At 55.6% G+C, this 20,787-nt stretch overlaps 1 protein-coding gene across 1 annotated transcript in view; it reads left to right on the forward strand.

Annotated features, from left to right (window-relative positions):
• Positions 1-20,787, forward strand: part of KCNG2 (potassium voltage-gated channel modifier subfamily G member 2) — an 81,243-nt gene that overhangs the window by 58,632 nt on the left and 1,824 nt on the right. Inside the window, 6 exon segments of the mRNA XM_017873801.1 lie at positions 2,670-2,748; positions 2,750-2,851; positions 2,853-2,876; positions 2,878-2,907; positions 2,909-3,121; positions 3,124-3,366. Coding sequence (XP_017729290.1) covers positions 2,710-2,748; positions 2,750-2,851; positions 2,853-2,876; positions 2,878-2,907; positions 2,909-3,121; positions 3,124-3,366 — 651 coding nt within the window. The 5' untranslated portion in view covers positions 2,670-2,709.

The following is a 20,787-nucleotide window of genomic DNA, read 5'->3' on the forward strand; positions in this document are numbered from 1 at the left end:
TTTTTTTTTTTTTTTTTTTTTTGAGACGGACTCTCATTTTGTTACCCAGGCTGGAGTGCAGTGGCATGATCTCGGCTCCTGAAACCTCCGTTCCCAGGTTCAGGCAATTCTCCCTGCCTCAGCCTCCCAAGTAGCTGGGACTACAGGCGCCCACGACCACACCCGGCTAATTTTTGTATTTTTAGTAGAGACAGGTTTTTGCCATGTTGGCCAGGCTGGTCTCAAACTCCTGAACTCAGATGATCCACCCACCCCAGGCTCCCAAAGTGCTGGGATTACAGGCGTAAGCCACTGTGCTGGGTCTTTGTCTTTAGACAGTTTGTGGTGCATCAGTGTGGATGTCTTTGAATTTATCTTACTTGGAGTTTGTTGAGTTTCTTAGATGTGTAGATTAATGTTTTTCATCAAATTTGGAGGGTTTTCTTAAACCATATTTCTTCAAATATTCTTTCTTCCCTGTTCTCTCTTTCCTTTCAGGACTCTCATCATGCAAAAGTTGGTACATCTGATGGTCCCACAGGTCTCTCAGGCTCTGTTCAGTTTTCTTTCTGTTCGTCAGATAGGATACCATCAAATGACGCATCTTCAATTTCTCTATTTCTTCAGCGTGTTCATAGCTGCTGTTGAGACCCTCTAATGAGCTTTTCATTTCAGCTAGTATACTTTCCACACCAGAATTTCTATCACTTTTTTTATAACTTCTGTCTCTTTATTGATATTCTCTGATATTGTCTATTTGGTGAGACATCATTCTCACAAATTCCTCTAGCTCTTTGAAGGTATTAAACAAGCTTATGTGAAGTATTTTCCTAGTGAGTCCAACATCTGTGTTTCTTCAGAGATATTGTGTTTTAGTTCCTTTTTCCTGTCTATGAGCTACACTCTTGTATTCTTTGCATGCCTTGTAATTTTTTGTTGAAAACAAGATTTTTAATAAGTGGCAGTTCTGGAAATCAGACTCTCCCCTCTCCCCAGGATTTTCTGTAGCTGCTGTGGTTTGTTGAGTAACTTTTGTGAACCAAGTTTGTAAAGTTCATCTTCTTTGTCTGATGTGGCCACTGATGTCTGTTCCATTAGCTTAGAGGGCAGCAAGTGACGCGACATAGATTCTTTTTTTTTTTCTTTTTCTTTTTTTTTTGAGACGGAGTCTTGCTCTGTCGCCCGGGCTGGAGTGCAGTGGCCGGATCTCAGCTCACTGCAAGCTCCGCCTCCCGGGTTTACGCCATTCTCCTGCCTCAGCCTCCCGAGTAGCTGGGACTACAGGCGCCGCCACCATGCCCGGCTAATTTTTTGTATTTTTTAGTAGAGACAGGGTTTCACGGTGTTAGCCAGGATGGTCTCGATCTCCTGACCTCGTGATCCACCTGTCTCGGCCTCCCAAAGTGCTGGGATTACAGGCTTGAGCCACTGCGCCCGGCCACGACATAGATTCTTAAACGTCTGGAATGAAAACTAAAACTTGTTTTTGCAGATGGGCTGTGTGTCTTGGAGCCACCTTCAGCACTCAGCCAGGCTGGTCAAGCCTCTGTCTTATCACCTCCTGCTCGCAGAATCTGAAGGTCAGTCCCAGGAGGGACTTCAGGGACTTCTCGGGATTTTCCCGGCATGTGCGCAGCCCAGGCATGTGCGTGGCATTCCAGATTCCCGAGAACTCTTAGAACTTTATCAAGCCCTTATTTCGCAAATCATCTCATTCCCCAGCCTTTCATCCCCAGCTTTTTGTCTACCTGTGGTCCCAACTATAACCCTGAGGCAGCAAATGGCTAAAACACTTTCCCATCAACGTTTTTGACACACACTCCCCAGGTGGCTGCCTTTGCACAGACAGACTTCCAAGAAACCGGAGATGAAGGCGGGCGTTTGAGCCCATCTTCCACGGAGCCACAGTAATTACGATTCCTCAAGAATGAGGCCTGTAGCTTCCCCTTCCAGTGCTGCTACTGGTACCAGAAATGCAGGCTGTTGTTTCAAGGCTGCCGCGGAGCTGGGGAGCAGGGAATGTGAAACAGCGACAAAGCTTATTATTGTGACCAAGACTCAGCTGTTCTTTCTCAGTGCCCCACGGCTGGTGCAGGCTTTTGGTTAGTTTCCAGAGTTCCCCAAAAGCTGACTCTTGACAGTTTTTACCAGGTTTTTCATTGTGTTAAGGTAGGGATGGACTTCTGGAGCTCCTTATTCTGCAGTTTCTCCGCCTCACAGAGCCAGGAACGCCGTTTTCCGGCAGGTCCCCTGGCTGATTCCGACGTGGTTAGTTCGCAGGGCACACCGTTCGAAACTAAGCTGGGACTGCGTCTCTTCCGCCAGACATCGCGGCGTCCTCACTGGTCGGTGGGGTCCGCCCTGAAACATCTGGCTCTTTGGAGTTTGAGTCGATCTGTGAAAGCTCCGTTGGACCCCTGGTTCCAAAGCCGTAGTGTGAAAACCCAGCTGTTCTCTTGGCGATAACTCAAGGCGGGTGGCCACCTGGCGGGGTCCGCTGGACGCCTGAGGGTCCCCCATGCGGACCAGGTGCAGAGGTCGGGCCTGCGGGGGAGCGGCAAGTGGGCGGGCGGAGGGTCTCGGAGCTCACCTCCGAGGCTTCGGTGCCGGCCGGTCCCTGGATCCCCGCGGGCGGACGCGCTCCCCCAGCTCAGCCCTCGCGGCCCTAACGCGCTCTTTTCCTTTTGCAGGAGCCCGGCGGGAGCCCCTCGGTCCGGTCTGGCCCGGCGCATGGAGCCATGGCCCTGTTCCGCGGGCGGCGGCGGCGGCGGCGGACCGCGCCCCGGCAACGTCCATTCATCCAAGCGTGGGTGGCTGCCGCGTGCGCCTGGCCTGGGCGCGCTGGCGCGATGCCCCTAGGCGCCTGGAGCGCCCTGCGCGCCTGCCGCGGCCACGATCCGAAGCCTGCTGCGCGTGTGCGACGACCACAGACGTGAAGCCCGCGGACGATTTCTTCTTCGACCAGCAGGCCCCGTGCGCCTTCGCGCGGCCAATCGTGGCGCTGCTGGCGCCGGGGAAGCTGCGGGCTGCCCTGCGGGCCCGTGCGCCCTGGCCTTTCCGCGACGAGCTGGCCTACCTGGGGCCATCCGACGAGCGCGCCTGGAGGCTGGCTGCCTGCCGCCTGCGCCGCCGAGAGGAGGAGGCCCGGCCCGAAAAGCGCGCGCCGGGCCGGCGGAGCTCGGGACGCAGGGGAGCCGGCGCGCGCCCTGGGGCTCGGGGGCCGGCTGGCAGCCGCGGCCGTCCCGGCGCCTGCGCGACGTGGTGGACAACCCGCACTCGGGGCTGGCGGGCAAGCTCTTCGCCTGCGTGTCCGTGTCCTTCGTGGCCGTCACGGCCGTGGGCCTCTGCCTGAGCACCATGCCGGACATCCGCGCGGAGGAGGAGCGGGTGAGCGCGGCCGTGGGTGGCGGGGACCGGGGCCGGAGCTGGGGCTGGGGTCTGGGTGCGGGGAGGCGGGTGGGGGAAGGGGCTGGAGGCAGCCATGGCCAAGGCCTAGGACCGGGCTGAGGGCTGCCGGGGCGGGGTGGGCCGGGGCGGGGCTGGAGGCGGCCGGACCGAGGGAGCGCAGCTGATGGTGATCTTGGCCAACCCCCACCCCCAGCGGGAGACAACAGAGGCTCCAAGTTATGGTCGGTTTCCAGACGCAGTATCCGCTCCACAGGCCTCCGTCGGAACTGCTTAGCCCATCAGTTCCTCAAACTTTGAACAACATGGAGCTAAAGTATTGGGTATCCGGGGCCTAGAGAATTGTGTGACATTTGGTCATTCTAGACCACGGAGACCCAACCGCATTGTTCCAGGGCGGGAGGACAGTGCCAGGGCCAGGCAGGCCTCTGGCTATGGAACCGAGGTCTGTGTGCTGAGACATCTGGGTGCTGAGGTCTGGGTGCTGAGAAGTCTATGTGCTGAGAGGTCTGGGCGCCGAGAAGTCGGGGTGCTGAGGTCTGTGTGCTGAGAGGTCTGGGTGCTGAGAGATCTGGGTGCCGAGATCTGGGTGTGGATCTTCCTGCCCCTGTCTTAGACTTCCTGCCCGGTCCGTCCTGTCCCACTAACCTGAGAAGGCCTGGGCAGAAGTGTGTGACCTTGTGGGTTAATCTATGTTACCATGAGGAGACAAGAGAAGGCGAAAGCTTGCCAGTGTGTGTCATGTTTGGGGAAGGACCGTTAGCTCTGAGCCCTAGGCCTGGGGGTTTGTGTTGTTGGAGTGGTGAGATTCATGGAGAAGGGGCTGTGACTGTGTCTGAACAGGCGTAGCTGAGTGTTGCCCTGAAAAGGTCTCGCTGCATTTTCTGACGGCCACACCAGGAGGCAGGGCACCCACCAGGTGGGGGTCGGGCACCCCTCCCCTCGGCACGGCCTCCCTGGACTGCATGGAGGCCCCTCCACCCCTCACAGGGCAGAACACCCACCGTGAGCACCGCAGAGGCCCTGCCCGCCTTGGGGACACTCATCATTGAAGGGCACAGCAAGGAGCTGAACTGACCCAAGTGTGCGGCCCGAGTGCAAATCTGACTTAAATGCAGGTTTGGAAGTCGGCTGCCGCCCTCAGTCTGGGTGTGTGGCGGCCCGAGTGCGGATTTGACTTAAATGCAGGTTTGGAAGTCAGTTGCTGCCTGCAATCTGGGTGCCTGGCGGCCGGGCTGCCTTCCCCCATCGTCCCCATGAGGTCCAGGTCCTGACCATGCTTCCAAAAGGTGCTTGAGTGTTTGGCTGTCCTCAGTTGAATATCCAGGAAGGAAAATTCATTTGTGTCACATTAGAGAATGGGAGAAGTTTGGGCTGCTCCAGCTACAGAAGCCACCCCAGGAACACCAGCCCTGATCTTTACTGTGCACCCCACAACCCCAGATCCTCTCAGGGACAACCCTGGGCTCCATGGCACCCAGCGCTTCACACCCCTGACACACGCCCCTAAATCGCTTGTCCGGGTAAGAAGCAGTCGCCCTCCCCATGGGGCCTGGAGACATGTGTCTGAGTGTTGCAGCCACTGCTGACCGAAGGTCTTTTTCAGAAGCGATTCAGTTGTGCGGGTGAAGAGCCAAGGAAAGATGGTCCTCACCCCTGTCCTAAGAGAATATTTCAAAGCATGAGAATTGACGTGTTGGTGATGTAACAAAACCGGAAGCCAGGGTGCTTCTGAGCGTCCAGCTAGGGGCTGGTGAAGGACGTCACCTTCTGTCCACTTGATTGATGAGATGTGGGGAACCATAAAATGTTGGTGATTCCCATGAAAAAACGCTCATCCCGACTTGTAGTTAAATACATGCTGGATCCCAGACAGTGCAAGTCCCAGCCCAACTCAGGCCTCAGACAAGCCAAGTCACTGGCCGACCATCCCAAGCCAGCCGCTGAGGGACGGCAGTGGGACTGTAACTCGGTGCTCCCTGGAGAGCACATGGGTGCAAGTACTTTGGTGCTGTTTGTCAGGAAACGAGTTCTTGAGAACTAGTTGGTGTCACTGACAAAATGTGAGGTCTGATGGGTTATGTATGGAAGGCTGAGTCCAGCCGCCACGCAGGGTTGGCTTCTGCAGCGTTTCCCGCATGCACGGTGATGTCCCAGGTGCAAGGGTGGGGGTGAGGGGCCGTGAGTACCCCTACACACAGCTCTACAGACACTGGGGAGACCCCAAGCCAGAGTCCAGCCAGGTCAGCCTCCCGGGTCTCCTGGATGCCTCAGAGAAAGAGGGAAGCCCAGGGCTCTGGTTGGTTTCAGTGCCTGCCCTCCACTGAATCTCCCGCCCTGGGCTGCGACCTGCACAGGGGCAGCCGCTCCGTGTGGGAAAGGCTTGGCACGGGGACCATGGAAACGCCTGGTCCGCTGCACACAGTGGGTGCTGAAGAAATAGGAAGCCTCGGTTATCTATGAGCAAAACATGCCCGTGTGTCCCCAGCAACACTCAGGACCTGAGAACCCGGCTTTGTCAGTGTGTGCTTGGCTGTGGGCTGCCGGGACTGGGGGCAGTTGTTGAGTCTGAGCCCACAGGAGACGCGCTGGCCCACAGGTGCGCTGGGACGGCCGTGGGGACCGGAAGGTGGACACCTGGCCCGTCCTGCACTGTCCAAGCAGGTGCCGTCCTCTGCCTGAAGTCATGTGGGATCATTCACTCCATTGCTGGGCCTTTCCCAGGAGAGAAAATCTGTTCTATCCCAAACCCACAGCATCTTTGTCGCCAGGCATTAGGGTGATTTGCTCAACTGTTTATCTTGCCTGTGGCCACAGAGGTTACCAACCAAATTCTAAACATCTGCGGCGCCAAAAGTTATTCTGAATTCTCTGACCCCCCAAAAGTATATCCTAAACCCAAACACCCCCGCTGCACCCCCAACCTTGCCATCTTTCCTAGGAGAGGTCACCAGTGGTCACAACCTGCAGACACCTCCACCGCCACCACACGGGACAGCCCGCATCCCTGGCTTGGATGTTGCAATCCAGGCTGTAGGGACACGGACGGGCCTGAGGTCAGAGCTGGAGTGGGAGTTACCACGGGTTCCCAGCTGGCAGAAGCTCAGCCAGGTGGCACCTCCCACCTCCGGGCCCCAGCCACGTGTGGGTGCTCCCCATTGCCCTCCTGGGACCTCCAGTGAGTCTGTGGCCTTCGGGAGTTTAGGCTGTGGAAAGCTATGTGGAGGAGGCCGAGCCACCTCTCTGCTCCCCGCTGTCTGCTCCCAGACGAGGCCCCCCACGCCGAAGGTGCCCTGTGAACGTACAGACAGGATCGCGAGCTTCAGCTGCCGTGTGCCCTAATGGCTGTGGGATAATTGGCAGGGAGCAGTGTCTCTTGAGAAACGTGTGTCTGGGGTGAGGTTAGGTGATGGTTGCAATGACATGGTGTGGTTTTGGGGCCCCATGGGCTCTCCATGGTCAGGATGGCACCCGTGTTGGCTTCCTGCCGGTGGATGTGGCCTGGTGACACCCACTGTGAGGATCCTGAGCGCTTTGGAGGGATGGCTGTGGGCAGTTTCCGTGCCTGCAGAGCTGCACGTTCCCTCTGCGCCCGGCGGCTGCTGGGTGGCCTGGACGGTGTGAGCACCCACGTGCTGGCTGGAGGCCGGGACAGACTGTGCTCCGCCCACTGGAGACCTGCCCACTGTTGGTGGAGGTTTGTGGCTGGAGGTTGTTTTTCAAAACCCATTGCTTCCTTGTACATTCAGGCTGATTTTTGGCTCTGTAAATTGATTTTTTCTTTTAAACTCAACATGATTAAATTAAGACCAGTATAATTAGTTATAGATTTCATGACTGGGATTTGAAGCATTGAATTCACTGAGAACATTTTTGCAACAGCTTTAAAAGCTGGTCGCCAAGTTTCTTCTGCACGTGGGCAGACGTCACAGACACCGAGTCGTGTCAGCTCACAGAGCGAGAGCTTTGCGGATGCCGAGTTGTGCTGAACAGGGTTCTCCGGAGGTGCAGGATGAAAGGGGGTGGCTGATTGGCAGGAGTCAGCTCACCAGGTCCTGGAGGCTAGAGGCCTCACGCTGCAGTCAGCATGCCGGAGACCAGCAGAGCCTGGGTCTGAGTTCCAGCCCAAAGACCAGCACCTAGAGACCAGGAAGAGCTGCGGTTTCCGTCAAGCCTGGGGCAGGAGAAAGGTCCCAGCCTGTGGCCGGGCAAAAGGAGTCCTTTGCGCTGGGGAGGGTCAGCCTTCATGTCAGGCACAGGCCTCTGGGGTCTGCCATGGGAGTGATCTGTCCACCTGCACCTGTGTGAGGCTGAGCCTTACGAGCTGACAAATCGCACCTCCCAGCAGCGCAAAACGTGCTTGTGTCTGTCACAGCCTGTCCTGTGGGCGACCCTTGGAGTCCTGACTGGCTGCACGGCAAGGACAGATGCAGGGTGTGGACGGGACGTGGGGTGTGGCCTGTCCCTACAGCTGCAGAGTTGTCCTGGACCTGAGCACTGGGTGGCAGGTTCTGCTTTCAGAGCTGATTTCTTCAACAAGAGCAGGCAGCGGGGCTCCCTAGGGCAGCTGCACTGGGCCGTGGCCCCTTCCCATCTGTGTGGTGTAACAAGGGCTGTGTTAGGGCCACGACAGATCCAAACCTGGGGATCTCGGTAGACGTCAGGCACCCCGTCTTCCAGCAGCATCAAGTGGGCAGTGCAGGACCAGCCAGTGGCCCCGCGTCCCAGGAGGCTCCCACACCACCAGTCTCCACCCAGGGGCAGAAAAGAGTGGGGAAGGCAGCCCCCTGTGATGCCTTGGCAGAGCCCTGCGTCCGTCTGCGTCCCATTGGCCTGAATGTCTGCGGCGCAGAGGAGCGAGTAGCACCATCCTAACCCAAAGGCCACAGGCCTAGGCAAAGCTGTGGCTGCCCTTTACCAGGGAGGCAGGTTCCAGTCAGCAGTCTCTGCCACTGCGACATTGGCAGCAAACTCCTGCCAGCACCGAGTGAAGACCCACAGCAGATGTGTCACCAGGGCCAGCTGCTTTGGGGCTGCATGATGCCGCTGGGCTGAGCTCTGGGAGGCGGGCAGGGCCCGGTGATGGCAGCAGTCCTGTGCCTGCGGCCAGCCGCCCACCCTTGCAGCCCTTGGCACTCCTGTCAAGGGATCAGACCCTGTGGAGGCTCGTGGAGGCCTGCAAACAGCAGGGCCTAGAAACCCACTGGGCAGGGGATGAAGATAAAGGGCTGCGTTTTCTGCTCTGCTTCCTGCACAAATTTGATGGGGAAAACAGAAGATTTGTGTTCTGGATTTTCACTTTAGTCTGGAAAAAAAAAAAAAGCTAAAATCTCTGATATAAAAGCCTCAACGCTTCAGTATTTTTTTTTCTTTCTGAGATAGCGTCTCGCTCTGTCACCCAGGCTGGAGTGCAATGACGCAATCTCAGTTCACTGCAACCTCCACCTCCCGGGTTCAAGTGATTCTCCTGCCTCAGCCTCCCAAGTAGCTAGGACTACAGATGCGCCACCACGCCCGGCTAATTTTTGTGTATTTTTAGTAGAGACTGGGTTTCACCATGTTGGCCAGGCTGGCCTTGAACTCCTGACCTCAGGTAATCCACCCACCTTGGCCTCCCAAAGTGCTGGGATTACAGGTGGAGCCACCGTGCCCAGCCAATTCTTTTTCCATAAAATCCCTCCCAAGTCTCCGGTCTCTCCTCTTGCCACAGTACGAGGCTCAGTCGGGGGTCTGGCTCAGTTCTCAGACCCTGAGTGTGACCCGCGCTCCCGTCCAGCTCTGGCTCTGACAACGGCAGGGCTTGAAACATTCTCTCCATTCTGAGCCTCATCAAATGCAGATTCTTCAAAGCTGTTGAGATTAAGTTGAATAATTTATGTGCCTTGCTTTGGACAATGCTCAGCACACAGAATCAAACAGCGGGGTCTCGCTCCCCTTTTGCAAACAAGGGAAGCGAAGGCTTGTGTGGCCCCCTGTGTGGTGGCCGGGGGGAGGGTGTGTGGGGTGGGGACTGCCACTCCGTGAGCTGGCGTGCGCTGTCCTCCTCTGGTGACACAGCAGGAGTGGTCGGTGTGCAGAAATAGTGGGGAGGTTCACAAAGGGCCCTGCTAGGAAGAAGCCAGGCAGCTCTGCCAGTGGGGCCTGGGGACAGGATGGATGGCAGGGTAGGCCAGGGTGGTTTTGGAAAAGGCAGCACTTGGGCAGGAAAACAGGAATGCGAGTTCTCACTTTGGGTCTGGGTCCCACGCTTGAGGCCTTCGCTGGGGACTGCCCTCTTCCAGCCGGCGTTTCTCTGCCTCCTGTCCGTCCGTGTCACTTGGGAGACTTCACCTTTCTTCTTCGTGGACTTTGTTTATTTCTGGGCTGTTGTTTTTTCTCAGTTCTGTGCCCTGCAGGGGTTTTTGTGTGCTCCCCACCTCCCCGGGCCTCCCCTACACTCCTGTTCCCTCTGTCACTCCCCGTGCTGATGCACAGCACCGCTCCTGCCACCGGCCCCTCCAGCCATCTCGGGTCAGTCTTCCCAGCTCCTCTGCATAGCCACCGGTCCCTCTGAGCACATGCAGGCCTGCGCTTGGCCTGTGTGCAGCTGTAAGGGGCGTTGGGGAGCCCGGCGCTAGCTGTCCGGGCAAGAGGCCTGGACGGGAGCATTTTCCTGGGAGCCCTGGACAGGAGTGTTTTCATGTCCTCAGTGTCTGTTCGCAGCATCTGAACTTTGCGACGTGGAAAACAGGAGTCTGGGAGGAAAGCAGGGGAGGCTGCAGAGCGCTGTGGTTCGATCTGGCAACAGTGTCCGCTGAGCTGCCGCACTCGGCCGGGAGGCGCCTGGGACTCGGCGGGAGGGGATTTAGCCCAAAGAAGGCAACGGCTGCGGCGTCGAGGTCCAGCCTGTAAGAGGCGCAGGCCTCGCTGCTGAGGGGACATCCTTGTCAGTGACATGCTCACGCCCAGAGGCCACTGAAGAGTCAGACACGTTTTCGGGCAGCTTCAGGGCCTTGACGAGGACATCCCAAGGGCAGCCGCCTGCCCCAGAACCTCCCAGCGGGAACAGCTGATGTGGTTACAGCCTCAGGTCAAGCGTGGGGTCGAGAGGCCACGCAGGGCTGCTCTCCTGACTGCCTCGGGAATCCTCGGCCCTCACAGCTCCACCCGCCTTTCCCCATCACGGGCTGAGGTGGGGATTCTGCTTCTGAACTGCCTTTTGTGGGCAGATTGAAGAAAAGCTGCGTAGTCGCTACAATCAGCCCCCTTCCTCTATGCCATCGGTCATAGAAAATTTAATAGAAAAACTATTCTGGTCACTATAATAACAAAAATATGAAAGGCCTAGGAATAATCTTAGCAAGAGAGGTTCTGCGTCTACCGGGAACAGCCCTGGCAACAGCAGAGGCGTAGAAATGAGTGAACAGGGTACACCTGCCCCGAGGGGGGAAGCCACTCCCCAAATTAACACACACACTTCGCGTCAGTCAGCCTCCTGGTGGGTGTTTTGGACTCTCACAAAATAATCTTTAAAATCTAGAGAAATGTGTACAAAGATGAGCCGGTGGATTCTGGAGAACAAAGAGAAAAGTGCAAAGCGGGGGGGCCCAGCCCAGAATCGATTCTCTCCTACTGCACAAGCTTCCCTGAAACATGGTGGGTTCAGATGGCAGCTGTCTGTCTGCGGGTCATTCTGAGGCTGGGTTTGGGGTTGGCATGCTCTGTCCTTGAGGCGTCAGCTGGGGTCTCCAAGGTGGTGGCTGGTGCGTCGGAAAGGCCCCAGCCAGGCAGGTGTGATCGGGCTGGCACTGCAGAAAGTTGCAAGGACGCTGCTTGGGCATTTGGCGGGGCTGGGCTGGGCACAGAGCACCTAATGGAGAGGGGTCACCCAGGGCGTGGCCACTGCTGTGCCGGCTGTGGCTCCCAGGAAACAGCGGTGGGAAACCAGCGGCCGAAGGACAGGACAGGGGCTGCAGGTGCCGAGCTGTTGTTCAACCTGATTGAATTCTAACTCATGACTTGGAACCCTTCTGTCCCGGGAAGGATGCCCTCTTCTGCATCCACAGGCAGCGGTGCCCTCGGCGAGTAGCTTGCTCACCTGTGTCTGTGGTGCCGGTGCCCTGAGGGCAGGGTCAGCCCCTCTCTCGGCACAGCCCGGTGAATCATCAGCGACACCCTTGGCACCGTGAGTGCTTGCACCTGCAGACCACACGGGCTCGCTCTCGGGCACCAGCCGTGCCAGGCCCGGGCCACCAACTCCGTGCCCTTCTTGCAGACACCTCTCATGGTGTTTGGCACAGAACACCGTGCTCAGAGGAAACCTCAGAATATGCTGTGGTCAGGGTCCCTGGGACGGCCAGGCTCATTTCAGCCAGGGGAGGGCGAGAGCGCAGAAGGCCGAGGGGAAGCTGTGCTGATGTTCTCCAGACACGAGGGCACAAAACGAGTTAACACAGGCTGAACAGGAAATTGAGTTGACACGTGTGCTTCCGTGCAGATAATTCCAGACGGGCACATTCTAGGCAGAGGCTGTTGTGCTGCTTTGAAACAGTTTGTTCCCTGATATAGATTTAATATTATTCTGCTTTTCTATCTTCATTTGACTGCAAGAGGCCTTTTCTGTAGATGAGTGAAAAGAATAAACCTCAATTCAGTTCAAAGTCAAACTGTTACAAATTCATAGTTAGTAAAATGAGTCAATATTTTCTTTCAGTACTTAGGGAGCTAAGGGTTAAAGTCTGCCTGCAGAGTTGCTGCTGACCGAGTGACCCGTCAGTGAGGCTGGGTCCCTCCAGGGGCTGGCTCCAGGCTTTCGGTGGCCACAGCTGTTTGCCCAGTGGACAGGTTGGTGGAGGAGAGGAGGCGTCCAGGAGATACACAGGCAGCAGTGAAGGGACACAGAAGACTGAGGATTTGACTACCTCAGACCCCAACAGGAAAGTCGTGAGCTGCGGGGTCCCTGCACGCTGGGCCATCCCCTGCCGTCAGGGACAAGCGTACTCAGCCTTTCCTGACTTCCTTGTTCTCATACCCCCGTCCCCCCGCCTCAGAATCAGCCTCGTTCCTGGCAGGCTGAAGCCGTGGAATCTTCTATGCCCGGAATTGAGAACAGAGGCCCAGGAGCACCCACACCTGGCATCTCTGGAGCCTCGGGGTGACACGTGCAGCTGCAGCTGGGTTATTGGGGGAATGTGGCTCGGTTCTTCTGTTTACTGTCACTAGGAAATGAAAGCAGGTTGATGCCAGGGCAGACACCATGTCAGCAGAGACCTCACCTTCTCAGAAGGGCTCCCAGCCCACTTAGTTTTTCAGAGGCGGCTGGTCACGGTCCCTCTGCCTGCTCAACCTGGCCCCACTCCATCCTCCCCTGCCCTTGACCACCGGCTGCACGCCCACTCCGCCTGGCACCCAGGTTCCCGTGGCCACATCCTGAGACTGTTGTCAGAACAGCTGTGTCTACACTGTCTGTCCCACATTGTGGTTCCTGATGGCACCGGCACTGCCGTGTAGTGTGGACATGCCTGTCCCGTGTCATGGGTCCCGATGGCCCTGTTGCTGCCGTGTGGTGTGAACATGCCAGGAAATGTGTAAATGCCTGGGAGGAAAAGCTGAACCCTCACTAGTCCCATTACACACGGAGAGCCACAGGAAGGGTTCTGAGACTGCCTTTCTGGTCTTTTCCTATTGACATATATTTTCTAGTTGAAACGTCAGTGTAGATCCTGCCTGGTGACCGGCTGCTTCGCACACAGTGTGCGGAGGACACGTGATGCCCCAGATCTTCCCCAAGGGCAGCCCTCCTCACAGCTGTGCTGCATTGCTCCCCTTGGCAACACCGTGACTTATTCAGCCGGCTCTCCTTTCATACAGAACATTTAAGTTCCTGATTTTTTTTTTCTAATAAAAATACTACTTGGACTTTTGCTTGGGTAATGGATTGGCTACATCTGTTGACCTCCTCTCACTCCTTGAACCCAACTGAAATGATCGTAAAGGGAGAGAAGAGTGTAAATCCACAAGGACGGTGCAGATGGGAATGGATTCAGTGACCGACGGGCACTTTCCGCATGAAGGAAGATGGCGGCCGTGGCTGTGGAGAGAGGCCTGTGGGAGATGCCGGCAGCCCACCATGGGCCGCTCTGGAGGCTTCTGGTATCCCGGCAACTACGGGAGAAGCGGGCTGGAATGGGGACGAAAATGGGCGGTGAGCTCAGCTCCTGACTCCCCCGCCTTTATACCAGCCCCTGGCCTCATGCTGCCTCCCTGGAGACCCGGCTGTGGGGGTCAGGCCCCCGGAGGGTGGCAGCGTGCCAGGCTGCAGGAGGCATTGAGGGAGAACCTGCTCATGGACCCCACCCTGCCCAGGATGGTTGCAGCCAGACCTGCAGCCCCTGCAGGAGCCAAAGGGCCCGTCTGGCAGAACTGGGCACCTCAGAGGGGAGAATGACATCAGCTGGTGCGCGGGGCCTGACTAACGCCAGCACTGCCTGGACATTGGCAGTGAACCCAGTGGTTGACAAGCCCCACCCAGGCCACAGAGCGTCCAAGCAGCCGTTTAGCGCCCCCGTCTCAAGGAATTGAGGCACACTGGTAAAGAATGGAGCCTGAAAGAAGGAGAGACATGGGGCTTGGGGAAAACACAGGAAGTATCAGGAGCTACAATCAGGGATGCCAAGAGGGCGGAGCAGGGCTGCGTCCATGAAACAAGAACAAGATGCCATGAAAAAAGAACCAAGGACAAAGAGGAGCTCTCAGAAGTTAAAAATGGAATTCCCCTAATCAAAAAAGAGCAGCACACATTTAGGAAAGAAGACACCACTCAAAGACAAAGATGAAAAGGCAGGGAAATGCATCGCTGGGAGGTTAATCCAGAAGTCCCGCTCTGGCCAACCAGGGTTCCAGAATGGCGAGAATGAGAAAGGGTGTTATGGCTCAGAGAGTGGCTCAGAATTCAAGACACCGGCCTTATCCCCACCAGTGCCTGAATCCCCCACGCTGAATGGAAACGCACGCATGCCAAGGCATCTCATCCTGAAACTTCAGGGAACAGAGAATATTCTAAAAGCTTCCATGGTGACGGAAGAAACGAGGTCCCACCAAAGGCAGAACAGCAAGGGGCCCCCTGGGTGGTGGGCAGGTGGCACTAAGCAGTTCTGGAATGAAACCATAAAACTTCAGGAGAAACAAAACATCCTGTGAGAAAACAATGTAATTGTAGAGCACGACTCGGCTCAGCAGAGAGCATGTTCACATTTTCTTTCTTTTTTTTTTTTTTTCGCTCTGTCGCCCAGGCTGGAGTGCAGTGGCCGGATCTCAGCTCACTGCAAGCTCCGCCTCCCGGGTTTATGCCATTCTCCTGCCTCAGCCTCCCAAGTAGCTGGGACTACAGGCGCCGCCACCTCGCCCGGCTAGTTTTTTGTATTTTTTAGTAGAGACAGGGTTTCACCGTGTTAGTCAGGATGTTCTCAATCTCCTGACCTCGTGGTCCGCCCGTCTCGGCCTCCCAAAGTGCTGGGATTACAGGCTTGAGCCACCACGCCCGGCCTGTTCACATTTTCTTAACACGGCAAATGCTCATGACTTATCTGACCCCAAAAATGGGATGTAACAATGTCTGCAGGAAAGAGGTTACAGTTCTAGTGGTTGAAGGTGGGGTGTGTGGAAGACCCAGATTCTCAACTCTACAAAGTCACCAAAATGTAGAACATTAATATGCCAATAAATGGCCAGCTCAGCATTTAGAAGTAGGGAAGTAACTATCAGAAGAAATAATCAGAAATTTAAAAATTATTCCCACTGGGAATTAAGAGTGGGGGATGGGAAACTGCCTTTTCTTATAGGCTGTCTAGTGTTAATCAAGTTTTTTAAAAATTATATGTACAATTACTTTGACAAAACAAAAATTAGGCCAGGTGCTGTGGTTCACGCCTGTAATCCCAGCACTTTGGGAGGCTGAGGCAGGTGGATCACGAGGTTAGGAGATCGAGACCATCCTGGCTAACATGGTGAAACCCCATCTCTACTAAAAAGAACAAGAAAATTAGCCGGGCGTGGTGGCGGGTGCCTGTCGTCCCAGCTACTCAGGAAGCTGAGGCAGGAGAATGGTGTGAACCTGGGAGGCAGAGCTTGCAGTGAGCTGAGATCGTGCCGCTGCCACAGAGTGTGCCACAGCCTGGGCCACAGACCGAGACCCCGTCTCAAAAAATAAAAGAGAAAAAAAAAACCTTCCAAGAAGAAAATTCCAGGCCCAGATAGTTTCAGTGGTGAATCTAACAAAAATTTAAGGAATAAATAACACCAATTCTACATGGTCTCTTCCAGAAACATACAAGAGGAGGGAATCACTTCCCAACTCATTCCAAGAGGCCAACACTCCTCTGATACCAAACCAGAGACAGGACAAGGAAAGAAAAAGACCAGTATCTCCCACGAACTCGTGCGAAACTCCTCAACAAAACATCAGTAAATCAGGGTTGGTAAAGACATTAAAAGCACAGCACATCATGACCAACTGAGGTTTTTCTCAGGAAAGCAAGCTTGGTTCAGTGTTCAGAACCAACCCATGTAATTCACAATATTAAGGCACCAAAGAAAAAATGCCGGCTGTTCATCTCAACAGATGTAAAAAAAGCATTTGACTAAATTCAGTATCCATTCATGATTTTTAAAACACCACTTTCAGCAATTTAGGAATAGAAGGGAATTTCCTTATTCTGATAGTGAATATCTACCAAAAAACCTACCGCTAACAACATGCATAGCAAAAGATGGAATGTTTTCCCACTAAGATTGGGACCAACCCGAGGATGGCCGCTCCCCACTCCTAGCCAGCACCGTGCTAGACGTCCTAGACAGAGCAGTGAAGCGAGGAAAGTAGAAGGCATAGGAGAGGAAAGCCAGGGAAGAGTACTGCCTGTGTAGAAACTCAAGAAACCCACAAAAAAGCTGAAGAAAATTAAGTGAGTTGCTAGCAGCGAACAGTTGGAATTCAAAATTTTTAAAGTTCATTAATAGCAGCAAAAACCATGAATTGCTTACATGCAAGTCTCACAGCCTAGGTCTAGGAACCATCAACGTGCTGAGAATTACAGAACCATTGATAAAGAAGACCGAAATCAGCGGAAGGCCTGCGCTGCTCATGCGTTGAAGACTCAGTATGACTATGTCCACCCTCCCCATAGTCCGTCTCCAGATTCAACGAAATCCCATTCAGAATCCCATTTTCTGCAAATATCTACAAGCTGATTCTAACATCTTTATGGAAAGGCCTAGGAACCATTTTGAAAAGGAAGCAATTGGAACTCACACTGCTTGCTTTCCAGATTTGCTCTGAAGCCACAGCAGGACAGTGTGGGGAGAGGACAGGTGTGGGGCCATGGACACAGTCCAGCAGTAGAACCACATGAATGGGGCTAGCCGGCTTTTGGCAAAGTGAAAAGTCCGGGCATGGAGAAAGACTCGTCAACAAATGGGGCTACAACAACTGGACTCCCATATTTAAAAATACACAACCTATGCCTTACGTTTTATACAAAAATGCAACTCGAGATGGACCATGGACCTAAACATAAAACAACATTTAAAACTATAAAATTTGTACAAGAAAACATAGAGATGGCCTTTGCTGACGGAGAGTAAGGAAGGAGTTCCCAGACGTGGCATCAGATACGCGATTCATGAAAGATGAAAGTAGATAGGCTGCACTTCATTAGAGTCTAAAACTTTTGGCCTAGTGAGGGGGCTCAGGCCTGTAATCCTGACACTTTGGGAGGCTGAGGCGGGAAGATGACTTCAGCCCAGGAGTTCAAGACCAGCCTGGGCAATATAGCGAGACCCCCATCTCTATTTAAAACATTCTTTTGACTTTTGTCCACAAAAGACTGAGAGAATGAAAAGACAAGCCTCAGACTAGGAGAAAATATTTGTAAATCACATATCTAATGAAGACTTGTAATTAAACTATGTACAGAACTGTATAAACCAACTGTAAGAAAACAACCTGATTTAAAAAGGGATGGAAGTTTTGAACAGACACTTCAGCCAAGAGGACACGCCTATGGGCAGATACAGCCTGAACTCTTACCAGGGAAATACAAGGTTAAGCCGCAGGAGCTGTCACTCGGACGCTGGGAGGGCCCTGATGGAAGAACCAGCAGCAGAGCAGCGTGTGTGGCCAGACGGCTCAGGCCCTGCAGGCCGTGGCGTGGCGATACCACGGCGGAGCGTGGACACCGGGCACACCTGCGCTCATTGCACACCAGCACCCATGCCCAGGACGTACCCACGGGAAGGACAGCGTGTATCACGTACAGAGCGAGTGTTCAGCCACTTTATTCATCACAGCCCAGCCTGGAAGCAGCCAACACGGACGGCGACAGCCGCTGCCGGATCAACCCTGGGGCATCCACAGTGGGCCGGCTCCGCAGTGAAAAGCAGCAGACGGTGGGGGCCCGGGACAGCACCAGTGAGCTCGGAGGGCGCGACGCCGAAGAGGCCAGGTCAGGAAGCCACGCTGTGATGGCCTGTGGGATACCTGGGAAAGCCAGGGGTGGGGTTGAGGGCCGGGTCTGTCCCTGAGGCAGGGAACTGCGGGTTGGGGGAACTGTCCTGCGTCTCCGCGGTGGTGGTGGTTCCAGGACGCTGATTTGTGCATTCCCATAAAGCCGAGCTCTGATGAGCCAGCAGGTCCTTTTGCATCAATCTTTGGGCCCATTTCTGACATTCCCTGACAATTGACTCCCCAAAATAGAACTTCCAGGTCAAAGTGCGCGCAGTCTTTGAAGGCTTTTAAAATACGTCAGTACAGAGTTTTACGAGTTTATACCCCACCCGCCCGGGCCACCTTGGGTCCCAGAACCTTGGCTGTGACTGTGACCCATGGGACACTTGTCTGCTGGGGACGGGGCTGAATGTGTGTGGCTGCTTGGGGAGCAACTCAGCAGCTTCTAGTAAATGTTGAAGAGGGGCCTGTCTGGTAAAGGTGAGGATCTGCTTGTATGTCTGAGAAACCAGCTGTTCCACTTCCAGGTGTCCTGAGCAAACGTGGCCCGTGAGCACACGGCGTTCCCAGCAGGCGTGTTTTGGTTTTCGCTTTGGTGATAGTGGATGATGCCATTTACAGGGCCTGTCCTGGCGGCTGCAGCCCCCTCTGCCATTTAACCGGCGTCACCACAGGCATGTCCGTCAGGACCCCGTGCAGCCCGCCCCACTGACCCCCAACTCGGGTGTGCCTGGGTGGGGACCATCCCCTCACCCCCGTCTAGTCAATCCCCACATCCTGACGTTTCTATCCCAACCCCCACCCTGCCATCTTTTCTTCTCCCAGTGCCTCCCGGAGGCTGGGCCCTGTTCTCCCACCAGCCTCCCGCCTCCAATTCCGGTGGCACAGGCTGACCTGTCTCTACCAGCATGAAGCCAGAGCTCAGCTCCCCAGCACAGCACAGAAGCTGCAGGGCCTCCGTCCTCATGCCCCTCCCCATGCCATGTCCCTGTTCTCAGCCCTCCTCCCGCCCCTCCCTGTGGGCCCCACACCTGCACCCCCAAGAGAATTCTCCCCATTTAGGCCCCTCCTAATGACAAACACTTCCATTCTCAGTCCTTCAAGGAGGTCCTCAGCTCTGCAGCCCCCACCACTGCTGGATTCCCATCCTCTGGTGAGAGCACCTCTGTGCTAGCACCCACCTGGCAGGGACTGGCTGGTTCCCCTCCTCAGCTCCCCCAGTGGGATGGAGCCCCGGCCACTGGGTCCCTGGGGGAGAGCCAGGCTGTGATGTCCCGATGCGGCAGAGGAGGAGGGCTGGATCTGGGCCTGGGCGCAGCAGCTCCCCGGGCCATAGGGCAGGAATTCTAGATTCTGGGATTTCTTTCATTGTTGCTTTGTGTTTTCTACCTAGAGCTGAGAAATGCTTGTGGTTTCCAAAGTGACCAGGCACACCCGAGGCGCACAGATGCATGGGTTCATGATCGAGGAGCCACGGGGGCAGGGGTCCGCCTGGCTCTGTGTTCCTCAGGGGGGCTCATCCTGGGGCCCAGGAACTTGGGACCGGTTTACCCACAGGTTCCTGCGCATGGGAGCAAACTCGCTTTTCACGTTCATAGAAACAGCAGCATGCGGGTCGGTGATGCAGCCGAGACACCATGCCTGAAACCTGTGATAATCAGAGCATCCTGACACCAGGGCTGGGAGGCCCACACTGATCTCTGAGGTTGGGGTCCACTTTCCCTCCCCAAAGGAGCACTTGCCGAGCTCTTGGGGTCCTGCTCACACCCCTCACAGTCCCCAGCCCTGGAATCCGAGACCACAGACCCCACCCTGACAGCAGAGGGCGGAAGCTGCCAGCAGGGCCTGCTCTGCAGCCCCTGCCCAGCCCCGACCTTGGGTCCTGCACAGAGCATGGAACATCGTGGAGCAGCCCAGGGCTGCGGGGCAGAGTCTGAAGGTGCCCGCCCAGCCAAGGCAGGCAGAAGCCGGCCCTGGGACCCCACAGAAAACCCTGAATGTCTGTTAAAACGCACAAAAAAGCCAAACAAATCTGGAGGGCGGGGGCTGTGTGGGCCTCAAAACTGGGTGAGCCAGGCTGAATGTAGACTTTTTTTCTGACCTGATTTTTGGCCAAGTAGACCAGATGCATCAAATCTGATCAATCAGGGTCTGTTTTCTGGGTTGAAAGTTCCGGAAACATGCCCGCCGACTGTCCCACCTGTGGCTCCACAGGTGGTCTCTAACCGTGGGCAGAGCCGGTCCAGGCGGTGTCTGACCGTGAGTGCAGCTGCACCCAGTCCCTCCTTGTTGTGGGCAGGGGGGCATTCAGGATACACAGCCCAGGCGCTCCTGCCCCGCTGGTCCCCAAGCCCCGCCAGGGACACAGATTCCTCAGAGGGCTCGTGTGGAAGGCAGCGTTGACCAGTGGTTAGGACAGTGCCCTGGGGCCAGCCTGCCTGGCTTCTGTCCTGGGTGTGCAACCTGGTGACCTGCCAGGGGACATGGGACGGGGACACACAGGGGACACGAGGGAGATGCTTGTGGGGACATGGGGACAGGGACATGGGGATGGGGACATAGGGACATGGGGACAGGGACATAGGAATGTGAGAGAGATGCCTGAGGGGACACAGGGACAGGGACACAGGGAGGGACATGGGGACAGGGACATGGGGGCATAGGGTCACAGGGACATAGGGACGGGACAGTCAGGGGGGGAGATGAGGCAGATGCCTGTGGGGACACGGAGGGACATGGTTGGGGAGCAACCTCTTCCTCTGTCTCATTGACCACACCCAGTAGTTAAAACTCCAAGTTGCCAGCTGAGAGCTCTGTTATTCCTCTACAACCTGATCATGTTGCAGCTCCTTCTTATTGCTTTCTGAGAGTGTCTGACATTGTTCTGACCCCAGGAGGGCTCCTGCCAGCTGTCTTCTCCCCTC

Source organism: Rhinopithecus bieti, unplaced genomic scaffold, assembly GCF_001698545.2.
Source record: "Rhinopithecus bieti isolate Rb0 unplaced genomic scaffold, ASM169854v2 scaffold_8690, whole genome shotgun sequence".
Classification (NCBI taxonomy): Eukaryota; Metazoa; Chordata; class Mammalia; order Primates; family Cercopithecidae; genus Rhinopithecus; species Rhinopithecus bieti.